General features: G+C 47.6%; 1 protein-coding gene across 2 annotated transcripts in view; it reads right to left on the bottom strand.

Annotated features, from left to right (window-relative positions):
• Nucleotides 1–9,149: 9,149 nt before the first annotated feature.
• The window catches only part of ATP8B3 (ATPase phospholipid transporting 8B3), a 53,204-nt gene continuing 49,730 nt past the window's right edge, over nucleotides 9,150–12,623 (bottom strand). For both annotated transcript variants that reach the window (XM_083594382.1, XM_083594383.1), the window contains exon 28: nucleotides 9,150–11,437. In XM_083594382.1, coding sequence (XP_083450508.1) covers nucleotides 11,180–11,437 — 258 coding nt within the window. In that variant the 3' untranslated portion in view covers nucleotides 9,150–11,179. The remainder of the gene's footprint in view (nucleotides 11,438–12,623) is intronic.

Raw genomic sequence — 12,623 nt, 5'->3', positions numbered from 1 at the left:
TAATTGAGAGGGTGCTTAATGCTTGCCAGAAAAGTGGTCCATATGCACGTTCAGAATGAAAACAAACCCACAGATCTGCAAGCAAGCTGTTAGTCTGTCTCCAGATGGGGTTAGTATCCAGACAGGGTTATATCCAATTCACGTATGCTCAGAGCAGACCCACTAAAATTAATGTACCTGACCGAGTCACACCCATTAATTTCAATAGGTCTTCTCTGAGTAGGGCTAACACCAACTGCAACCCTATGGGCTGTAGCCAACATTAGTCATACTCAAAGTAGACCCTTTGAAATTAATGGGGCAGCTGAAGCACATCAATTTCAGTGGGTCTATCCTTGAGAATAATTTTATTGGATACAGCCAATAAAATGTCTGTAATAAGCGTTAGGAGCCAAATTATTTCTTTATTTTTGTCCTCGGATGATGACCACATCTAGATTGGTGGTTGTACAATTTCCACAGTTTCAGTAGTACCAGGACCTCCCAGTCACGGACCACCCCAAATTGGCTTTCAGCCTTGAGACAAAGAGGCCCTCTTCTGAGACATCTCGTTGACCTCTTAAGCCCAAAGGGTCATGAGATAACATAGGTTGCTCCACACGTGAGCAATAAGTGGTCCAAGAGCCCAGCCAAGTTTTTTAAAGCTTACCATGAAAAATGTGGGAACAGAAGTGCTCAGAATGAACCAGTCGAGTTTATGGCCAGCTAAGTTCTCTGGGCAGGGCAAACCCATTGAAATGAATGGGCCCGAGTTACTTGCGTCCATTACTTTCAATGGGGCTGCTCTGAATGGGACCATGAAAAGACATGACATATGTGAGGCCATTGATTTCAGTTGGTCTGGGTAGATTTTAGTTTGAGCTCATACGGGCTTAGATACATTTTCCCCAAAGCCTGGTCAACTTCTAGAAGTTCTGACTTTGGCCTTTTATCCTTGAGGTGAAGCAGATGGAAGACTTGTAAGACCCAAAACCAACATCCTTTCGTCTCTCCTCCTTTCTGCCATCCTGCCTATCAAAATTTGCTCCATCATTCACGCAGTTCTCAAATCATTTCAGGAACAATCTTTCCAGGATACCAAAGATCTTCATTCCCTTCCTTCCTTCCTTATAGAGGTATTGACAATCCAAACTTGTCCTAAAGACAATTCTCTCTACCACAAGAAGGGTGGTGGTGGGGGTTCCTCAGGTATAAATTTTGGGAACTGTGAGGAGGAAGAGGGAATCGTTCCCCCCCTTTTTTATTAGAAATGGTTTTGTCCACAGCCATCAAGGAGAGCAGGATGGAATATGCCACCACCTGACAGGAGGCAGCAACATATCAATGGTTTAGAAGACAGACTTTCAAGGCAATAGCAGACTTCCATCCTTTCTTTCATTACTTTTTTTGTTGTTAATGAAAAACTAATACAGTATGTTTCCCCATACCTATCCACCCTTGTCTCACCTAATGATTGCATTATGACATTGCAGACTATCAGTTAACGGTAGGTGGGATATTTTGTGCATGTGCTCTGAACCAATGCTGGTTTCACCGGGCACAGTCAATGTGGACGGGGATACGCTTGTTCATGGTTCTTCATCAGGGCCCTTTGGAATTGTTTTGATCCAGAACATCCTGTTCTGATGTGGCGGGAGAGCCTTTGGAGTGGGGTGTGGCAGAACCACAGACAGCTCCCAGTGAGAAACGTGCCCCTAGCCAGCACCACGCACAGCTTCCAGTGAGAAATGTGCTCCGGGTCAGCACCTCAGACAGCTCCCAGTTAGGGATGTTCTCCTAGTCAGCACCATGGACAGCTCAAAGTGGGCATCCAGGCAGCACCATGGACAGCTCCCAGTGAGACATGTGCTCCAGGTCAGCACTATGGACAGCGCCCAGTTTGCTCTTGGTGGTGAATGTCAGAGGTAGGCTCAGGCCTTTGAACATCTGCCTCCAGTCCACCTCACCTGGCCTTCATCCCTCTTGAGAATTTCAGGCCCCCGTCTCCCACTGGCCTGCAAACAGGCACTTCTTCTGTCCTCCTCCTATCCCTGAACCATTGGGCCAGCTAGTTAGCTTGGGAGGCAGAGGGAAAGGTTTTTGGACCTTGGTGCTGTGGGTTCTAGCTCAGCTTCTTCCTGAAACCCCAGAGAGCCTCTGGCAGTCAGTGTAGGCAGCACTGAACTAGATGGACCAAGGATCTGAGCTGGTGCACGCAGCTTCCTAAACTAGCCTGCGGCAGCAAACCACATGTCGAATGAATGTGTAAGTGGACTCTATCAAGCAAGCATTGCATTTGAGGGAAGGCGAAGGCTCTGTCTCTGATCTTTGACCCAGGTTGGCTTCTCCACCCCTGCAAAATTCCTCCTTCTGTGAAGTGGTCGTCGGGTGTGGAACGTCCACAGGTAGTTCAGACCCCATAAGCGTCTCACGTGCAACTCCTAGGAGTGCAACTGATTTTCATATTGCTGTCAAAGCAATATTTTGGATGCAAATCTGGTCTACACACACCACGAGAAACTGCAAGAGAGGTAAGAATAAAAGAAGCAAAGTTCCTCAGATGTTGTGACCATTTCCACACGCCTTGCCACCTGAGATCCACAGGCTAGGTGATGGAGTCTCCTCCAGATATTACTGGCCTGCAGCAGTGTTGATCAACCTTGGGTCCCCGAATCCTGCTGGACCACAAATCCAATCAACCCTGAGCTGGCTGAGGGTGATGGGAGTTGTAGTCCAAACATTATCCGGGATTCTCTGAAATTTGTATTAGACTTAAAAAAACGAACAAACCAAAGAGATGAGGAAACAGGCAGAGGAGAGGAAAACAGATGGAGGAAAGCTCTTCTCTCTCTCTCTCTCTCTCTCTCTCTCTCTCTCTCTCTCTCTCTCATAACTCTATAACTTCTGGCTATCGAATGATGCTGAATGTTAGAAGGTTCAGGAGAGAGAAAGTAAAGGACTTACTCACACAGAACCTAGAGTTCACTTTTATAGGAGACAGTGATGGCAACAAGCTTGAATGGTTTTGAAAGAGGATGGGGTAAATTCCAGCAGGAAAAGGCTCTCAATGGCAACTAGCTGTTTCCACTATTAAAGTAAAGGTAAAGGGACCCCTGACAGTTAAGTCCAGTCGTAGCCGACTCTGGGGTTGCGGCACTCATCTCGCTTTATTGGCCGAGGGAGCCGGCGTACAGCTTCCGGGTCATGTGGCCAGCAGGACTAAGCCGCTTCCGGCAAACCAGAGCAGCACACGGAAACGGCGTTTACCCTCCCGCCGCAGTGGTACCTATTTATCTACTTGCACTTTGACGTGCTTTCGAACTGCTAGGTTGGCAGGAGCAGGGACTGAGCAACGGGAGCTCACCCCGTCATTGCGGGGATTCGAACCGCTGACCTTCTGATCGGCAAGTCCTAGGCTCTGCGGTTTAACCCACTGTGCCACCTGCGTCCTGTTTCCACTGTTGGGGGGCAGTAAAAGCCTCTGAATACCAGTTGCTCAAAATTACGTGTGGGGAGGTTGAGTTCAGGTCTCGCTTGTGAGCACCACGAAAGAGGCATCTGATGAGCTGCTGTGAGAACAGGCGTGATAGGTCTTTGGAGTTACCCAAGCAAACCCCTGTGTTGCAAAATATGAGTCAGCCATATCAAAAGCAACACGATGGCCAGAAACAGTAACGATGTGAAAAACTTCATTTGTTGTTGTTTAGTCGTTTAGTCGTGTTCGACTCTTCGTGACCCCCTGGACCAGATCACACCAGGCCCTCCTGTCTTCCACTGCCTCCCGCAGTTTGGTCAAACTCATGCTGGTAGCTTCAAAAACACTGTCCCACCATCTCGTCCTCTGTCGTCCCCTTCTCCTTGTGCCCTCCATTTTTCCCAACATCAGGGTCTTTTCCAGGGAGTCTTCTCTTCTCCTGAGGTGGCCAAAGTCTTGGAGCCTCAGCTTCACGATCTGTCCTTCCAGTGAGCACTCAGGGCTGATTTCCTTAAGAATGGAGAGGTTTGATCTTCTTGCAGTCCATGGGCCTCTCAAGAGTCTCCTCCAGCACCAGAATTCAAAAGCATCAATTCTTCGGCAATCAGCATTCTTTATGGTCCAGCTCTCACTTCCATACACTTCCATATAATTCAAAACATCAGAACTAACAAACCGAAGTCTCTGAACGTCCTTAAATGAATCACGGTTCCAGACTTTACCCAGCGGGGAGCAAGCTGTGAAGCTTTCGATGATCAGCAAATGTCCAAATCTGATGTCCAACTCTGAATTTTTCTGAACAGTGTTTCCGGATAACAACTCCTGTTTCGCTGAATTCTTCATCAGCCAATTAGTCCCATGTTTGTAAGTAGAAAGATACGTAATTTCTTCATTAACTGAAAATAAAATATTCAAACAATGACCTACACATAACAACAACTTCAAATAGCGTAGAAATTATCAACTGTAACAGAATTGGACATTTGCTGATCATACAAAGCTTCACAGCTTGCTTTCTGCCGCGTAAAGTCTGGCACTGTGATTCATTTAAGGGCTTCTTTCAGAGACTTCGGTTTGTTAGTTTTGATGTTTTGAATTATTCCAAAATGTTTTTCACATTGTTATTGTTTTTGGCTATTGTGTTGCTTTTGATATTGCTGACTTTGGAGTTATCCAGTAGGCTCTGATGGGCCACTGTGGGAAGCAAGATGGCGGACTTTATGGGTGACTGGCTTGAGTCATCAAGGCTCCTCACAGGCTCTTACTCAGCAAAGAGGAAGAAGAAGAAGCTAACGCTCTTCTAGGCTGTATCAAAAGAAGTCTAGTGTCCATATCAAGGGAAGTCATAGTACCACTCTGTCCTTCCTTGGTCAGACCACACTTAGAAGACTGTGTCCAGTTCTGGGCACCACAGAGTTTAAGAAGGATATTGAAAGTTGAGGAGGGCGACCAAGATGACCAAGGGTCTGGAAACCAAGCCTGATGAGGAACGGTCGAAGGAGCCTGGTGTGTTTAGCCTGGAAAGATGGAGAAAGCTTGTTTTCTCCTGCTCCGGAGGGCAGGACTCGAACCAATGGCTTCAAGGAAGGAGATTCCGACTTAACATATACGGGAAAACGTTCCGATGGTAAGAGCTGTTTGACAGTGGAACGGTCTCCCTTGAGAGGTTGTGACCTCTCCTTCCTTGGAGCTTTTAAAGCATAGGTTGGGTGGCCATCTGTCATGAATGTTTTAGCTGAGATTCCTGCAATTGATGACCTCTGGGCTCCCTTCGCACTCTATGATTGTATCGTAATATTGACAGTCTGCTTGAATGGCGGAATGGGTCAGGAAACAGGGTGAATTGGTGGACGTCAAATGTCATAGGTGGGGCATTCCTCTCTCAAATGCAATCCTTTTGAACGGGTGACACTAGCTATGAGGGGCAACCAGTTCTTGGCTGAATGGGTCATTTGCCTTAATGGAAAACCATATAGCAGGTCAAGAGACATTGGAGATATAGAAGGTTGTCCTAGCATGGAAGCCACACACGAACCAGCCAGGCTCTCCTGTTAATTTAGCCAGAGAAGCAGAGTTAATATAATCACCATGTCTTATCAGCATCCAACGGTTTAGCTTAATGGCATGGTTTTCTCGCTGATTGTTCTAATTTGACCCAAAGGAAGGTGTCTGGCATCTCCTCAATGGCAGGTAAGGGTGATATTCAACGTTAGTCGTTCTCAGAGTACGACCCATTGAAACGAGCGTACCTAAGTAACTCATGACTATTGATTTGAATGGGCCTCTTCCGGGTACGAACAGGTCACCCAAATGATGTACCGTATTTTTCGCTCTATAAGACGCACCAGACCACAAGACGCACATAGTTTTTGGAGGAGGAAAACAAGAAAAAAAATATTCTGAATCTCAGAAGCCAGAACAGCAAGAGGGATCGCTGCGCAGTGAAAGCAGCAATCCCTCTTGCTGTTCTGGCTTCTGTGATAGCTGTGCAGCCTGCATTCGCTCCATAAGACGCACACACATTTCCCCTTACTTTTTAGGAGGGAAAAAGTGTGTCTTATAGAGCAAAAAATACGGTATATTTTTAACAGCATGAGCTTTTGTGTGCTGGATCCTGCCTCACCAGACCTTAGCAGGCTGGTGAAGATATGAAGGATAAAAGTGTAAGCTGCGAGTTGAACAGAGGGCAAGTGAAGAGTTGGCGATAGCCAGGACATAAAGGCATAGAGTAAGGATACATCTTGGAGTAGGAGATTGGCAATGATTTACTCCACGTGGCTGAGATGACCTGTGTCAGGGCAGGGGTTTTAATGTCGGCCTAAACAAATGGTCATCAGCTGTAATGTTGCCATAGGTAAAGGTAAAGGGACCCCTGACCGTCAGGTCCAGTCGTGGCCGACTCTGGGGTTGTGGCGCTCATCTCGCTTTATTGGCCGAGGGAGCCGGCGTACAGCTTCCGGGTCATGTGGCCAGCAGGACTAAGCCGCTTCTGGTGAACCAGAGCAGCGCACGGAAACGCCATTTACCTTCCCACTAGAGTGGTACCTATTTATCTACTTGCACTTTGACGTGCTTTCAAACTGCTAGGTTGGCAGGAGCAGGGACCGAGCAACGGGAGCTCACCCCGTCATTGCGGGAATTCAAACTGCCGACCTTCTGATCGGCAAGTCCTAGGCTCTGTGGTTTAACCCACAGCGCCACCCGCGTCCCTGTCCCTGAATGTTGCCATATTCCATTGCTATTCAGCACACACTTCAAATGCCTGCCAATTGAGATTTCACTTTCTAAAACTGACAAGGTGGGTTTGAAACTCCACAAAAGCTTACCACAGAAGAAATTTAAGGCACTGCAGTTTCACTGCGAGAAACTAACAAGCCTGCCATGCCGGGAATTTTGACAAAATGAAACATAATAATACAGTGGTACCTTGGTACTTGAATGGCTTGGCTCCCCAACAAGTCAGCTCCCGACTGCCAAAAACCCAGAAGTCTGTGTTCCAGTTTTTGAACGTTTTTTGGAAGCCGAACATCTGACATGGCTTCGGCTTGAGCGTCTTGGTTTTCGAACGGTTTCGGGAGCCGAACGGACTCCTGGAACGAATTAAGTTCGAGAACCAAGGTTCCACTGTGCTCACAAATCAATCAGGGGGTGGCCACGTTTCTCACTGGCTCTGCCTCCATCCCATTATTGGCTGTAGCGCCACCTACTGTTGGCCTCCTTGTCTTTTGTCCAATCACACCCAGTCACCATTGCCTCCCAAATCTAATAAATCTGTCTTTTTTAATTTTATCCGTTCTCGAATCCAGCAAATGCAAGAGGCTTCGTAATATAATTTCAAATCGGGCAGGGAGAACCTCATGATGTAGCTCTGTTCACCAACATTGGGGGGGCTCCACAATAACCCATTGGCATGACCTAGAGCTTTGGCACGGGTACCATGCATCGCCCACCAAATCTACCAAGCATTTGGGGTTTTGTTACCAAGCGGGCGAGGAAGGCTGTTTTGTAGCAACGTAAACGGCCCTGTGTCAAAATTCCAGAGCCAGTTTAAGCTCCTGTGTTTTATTCCTGCTTCTCTTTACCCAGGTAAACGTTATGGTTAACATGTACTTGTTCACTCTTCCTTCTGTGTCTTTGCCATTCTATACTTCGGTTCTTTTCAAGATGTCGGTTTAATCTTTAGCTCTCTTTTTTTTTAAAAAAGTCTTATTTGTTGGCACTTTATCCAAAAGAAACCCAGAACCAAAACACCACCATGATGAGGGGTGGGGGTGGGGAAAATAACAATGTTGCTTGGAGCTGGTTTTCAGCATTCGAGATCCCTGCTCGAAACTTCTCGACCGATTTTTGAAAGGAAACCAAAAAAGAAAAAAAAAACTAAGAGAGAGAGAAAATAATTCTATTTGTTGTTTTTTTTTTATTGCTATCTGCTGTTCCATGTGTGTTTGTATGTTCCTACAGCTTTTGGGTTCCTTCAATAAATTATTTTTTGGTCATTCAACTAAGCTCCTGCAGTTCACCTGTGTCGTTGACTTTTGCCACTGATGCTACGATAATAATAATTTATTCCCTGCCCATCTGGCTGGGTTTCCCCAGCCACTCTGGGCGGCTTCCAGCAAAATATTAAAATACAATAATTCACCAAATATTAAAAGCTTCCCTAAACAGGGCTGCCTTCAGATGTGTCCTAAAAGTCAGGTAGTTGTTTATTTCCTTGACATGTGGTGGGAGGGCGCCACCACCGAGAAGGCCCTCTGCCTGGTTCCCTATAACTTCGCTTCTCACAGGGAGGGAACCGCCAGAAGGCCCTCAGGAGATGGATCTCAGTGTCCGGGCTGAACAATGGGAGTGGAGACGCTCCTTCAGGTATACTGGACCGAGGCCGTTTAGGGCTTTAAAGGTCAGCACCAACACTTTGAATTGTGCTCGGAAACGTACTGGGCACCAATGCAGATCTCTCAGAACCGGTGTTATGTGGTCCCAGCGGCCACTCACAGTCCCCAGTCTGGCTGCCACATTCTGGATTAATTGCAGTTTCCAGGTCACCTTCAAAGGTAGCCCCACGTAGAGCGCATTGCAGTAGTCCAAGCGGGAGATAACTAGAGCATGCACCACTCTGGCGAGACAGTCCGCGGGCAGGGAGGGTCTTAGCTTGCATACCAGGTGGAGCTGGTAGACAGCTGCCCTGGACGCAGAGTAAACCTGCGCCTCCATGGACAGCTGTGAGTCCAAAATGACTCCCAGGCTGCACACCTGGTCCTTCAGGGGCACAGTCACCCCATTCAGGACCAGGGAATCCCCCATACCTGCCCACCTCCTGTCCCTCAAAAACAATACTTCTGTCTTGTCAATATTTCAACCTCAATCTGTTAGCCGCCATCCATCCTCCAACCGCCTCCAGGCACTCACACAGGACCTTCACCGCCTTCACTCGTTCTGATTTGAAAGAGAGGTAGAGCTGGGTGTCATCTGCATATTGATGGACACCCAGTCCAAAGCCCCTGATGATCTCTCCCAGCAGCTTCCTATAGATGTTAAAAAGCATGGGGGAGAGGATGGAACCCTGAGGCACCCAACAAGTGAGGGCCCAGGGGTCTGAACCCTCATCCCCCAACACCACTTTCTGGACATGGCCCAGGAGGAAGGAGCGGAACCACTGTATAACAGTGCCCCCAGCTCCCAGCCCCTCTAGACGGTCATTGGCGGTGTCTGGTGTGCCCTTTCAAACATTGCCAGAGGAGGAATTCTCCTCACTGCCCAGGAAGCCCCCAGAATACTTTCTGCGGACGAAAGATCTGTGGCGCGCAGCCCCAAGAACCAGCCAGAATTGTTATGTTTTCCTTTCCCAAAATCAGTTTTATTTCAAAGTGCTGGAGAGTGCAAAAAAAAAGGGGGGAGGGGAGGGAGTAAGGATGCCTCTGGACAGAACTTCTGTCTGGAGTTGAAGCCCTTGTGCATCAGAGATTCTGCTGTGAGGCTCCCCCCCCCCCCCAATCCGATAACCTATCAGCCAAACTGCTACAGTCTTGGGAGATTTCGCTCTGTGTCAGTACTGCATCCGTCCAGCAGAGGGCAGTCTTGTGTGCAACAGCCAAGACCAGTTGCGTCGCTTGGGCGCCCTCTAGGGGCTCTTGCCAGTAATGCAGCGGCAATGCACCCTGATTTCGTTTAGGAGAATAATAACAGGAATTAAAAAAACAAACCACCTTTATGGAGCTTTGTCAGGCGGGTTACTGCTGGAGCCGGCTTTCCTTCACTAAATAAACTGTTCTTTTTTTAAAAAAAAAAAGAAACGTTCTTTATTTATTTTAAAAAAGGCACCTCCTGTTTTTCTTGCAGCAAGAAACTCGAGGGAAAAAATGTGATTGAAAACAACTAATGTTGCAGAGGAAAAGAGCCCCCGGGAAATTATGATGCGGTGCTTAAAAATACCTTCAAGCACTGCCAGGCACATATTGAAAGCTGCTGGACATACAAAGCCCAGCTATAGGGACAGTCTACCTCCAAGCATCAGGTGATGAGGTCCAGCAACTTGGGGAGGCTAGTGGCCCCCGCAGTCCGTTTGCGAGCTTCTCCCAGACACCCGGCAGTTTGTAGCTAAACGCTGGATTAGACAGAACTCGGGTCGGATCCGTCAGGGCTCTTATTGGGTTAGGAATGACCGCTGGGCTGATCCTCCAAATTCAGAGGCAGTCTACCTGTCAGCGACAGTGGCTGTGTGTCAGCTTTGGAGCCCTGGCCGTGCGATTCCCAAAAAAACACTTGGAGTTGGTCATTGTCGGAACAGGGTGCCGGGTTCAAGAGGACCCCGGGAAGTCCACGCTCGTGTTCTTAAGAGGTGTTTTTGGCACAAACATAATTCCTGCGATTCTTGCATTTGCAAGGGGTTGGTCTAGATGTCCTTTGGGGTGTCCCTTCCAACTGTACAATACTCTGATTCTTTGGCTAGAGGATAGAGAGGGGTGTGCGAGGGCTTGCAGAAACTGGCCTACGGGACGAAGGTTAAAGTTTACATTTGAGGCTCTGTCCACTTGCCTCTAGTTCCGGCCACTGCTGGTATGTATCCCCTGGAAGGACACTCAGAAACAGGGGGGTCAACTTGAATAAAATATTGGGGGGCAGGCAAGCCCCTCCCTGAATAATCAATCACATGATGAGGTGCACACACACACCATTTGAATAGCAAGGCACATCAACTTTGCTGGGCCCAGCCTCCTCAAACATTGTTTTTTTTTAGGGGGGCAAATATGCATTGGCCCCTAGGAGTTGAGCCCTGTGCTCAGAAGTGAATGGGATAAGCTCCACTTTGCTTGAGGGCTCTCCTTTCTGAATTCGGTGCCTCTGAATTAAAAAAAAACCATAAGAATCAGGCACCGGTGGTTGTCGATTGGAATGCTTTCTGAATAAAGTTTCAGAGGGTATTTGCAACATCGACGTCTTCTTTCACACCACAGTTACGGTGCGAGAGCACAGCAGAGTCACCGCTCAACGTCTGCCGGTGCCCGTGCGAGAACGGCGGCAGTTTCCGCGCAAGGAAACGTCCGGTGTGCCGGGATTCGAACTCAGAGCGGCAATCTCCTGCGGGCTGCGCTTCCGGTCTTGGGAGCCCTCTTCGGATGCCAAGGGGATGGAGATTATCCAACACTGGTCCCTATGGCTACTGGTACACACACACACACTCACTCACACACACACACACACACCAAAGCCTTGTTCTTCTCCTGGTCAACAGAGATGGGATTTCTTCTCATCAGAGGCACCATCTGCAGAGGGGGTGTATTTGGGGCTGCCGCCAAAGCCGTTCAGCTGGCTGCGGACTCGGGGGCCCTTGCTCCGTAGACTAGCACCTCTGGAGATGAGGTCTGCGTAACCTTCCTTGTGAGAGAAAGCATAGCTGGAACGTCTCAGGTGCGAGTTCCTTCGGATGTGAGAGGTCAGTTCCACTGCCTTTTGCTTCTCCTGCATGTCCCGGGCTTGCAGCACCTGAAAAGAAAGCAGAAAGCGTTATCTTTTTTGCATAACCTTTTTTACTGAATTTTCACATTTTGCAAATTCCTTTCATCGACAGTCAGAGCAAATCTCCCGTATCCGTTGACTCCTTGCACATCCTTTCATCGTGTTCTTTTCTTAATATGTACAGTGGTACCTCTAGATACGAACGGGATCCGTTCCAGAGCCCCATTCGCATCTAGAAGCAAACATAACTAGCGACGGCACGTCTGCGCACGCACACGTCGCTTTTTGCCACTTATGCGCATGCGCGTGACGTCATTTTGAGCGTCTGCGCATGCGCAAGTGGCGAAACCCGGAAGTAACGCGCTCCGTTACTTCGGGTTGCCGCGGAGCGCAACTCAAATGCGCTCAACTCAAAGCGTATTCAACCCGAGGTATGACTGTATTACTTATATTTCTCCCATGATATAACTTGGAAGTCAAACGGAATCCGTTCTGGAAGTCCGTTCGACTTCCAAAACATTCGGAAACCAAAGCACGGCTTCTGATTGGCTGCAGGAAACTCCTGCAGCCAATCGGAAGCTCCGTTCGGCTTCCAAAAATAGTTCACAAACCAGAGCAGTCACTTCTGGATTTGTGGCATTCGGGAACCAAAATGTTCGAGAACTAAGCTGTTCGAAGACCAAGGTACGGCTGTAATTCTAACTTCTCAATACTGATATTTTCCTCAATCCTCAAACCCACGTATCATAAGTTTGTTTTCTTTTCCACACAAAAAGTCTATAAGGAGTTTCCAATCCTTAGTAAATATCGACAATGATTTTTCTCCGATTAAACATGTCAGTTTTGCCATCTCCGCTAAGTCCAATAATTTTAACAACCATCGTAGTTCATAAAGAATCTTTCCATCTTTGTGCAGAGGAAAGTCTCGCCGCTGTGGTCGTGTCTTGAAATAATATTCCACAGTCTTTTTCTAATTGTGTATCCATTATTCCTAGGCAGGAAAAGGTCTGGCTTCAAATGAATGTTAGGCTTTAAAAACCTTCTACATTGATGTATCTGATATTTCTTGACTTTTTTTACAAGTCCACCAAACATGATAAAATGTCCCTTCATATTTTTCACACTTCCAGCAAACAGCTTGAAAAGCTCTAAAGAATTGTGCTGGATTTAGATACCATTGGAACGTTTTGTGTTGATTTTCTTGAAGGCCATT

The sequence above is a fragment of the Podarcis filfolensis genome (genome assembly GCF_964270895.1).
Source record: "Podarcis filfolensis genome assembly, chromosome: 18".
Classification (NCBI taxonomy): Eukaryota; Metazoa; Chordata; class Lepidosauria; order Squamata; family Lacertidae; genus Podarcis; species Podarcis filfolensis.
This window is presented reverse-complemented; position numbering and strand designations above follow the sequence as displayed.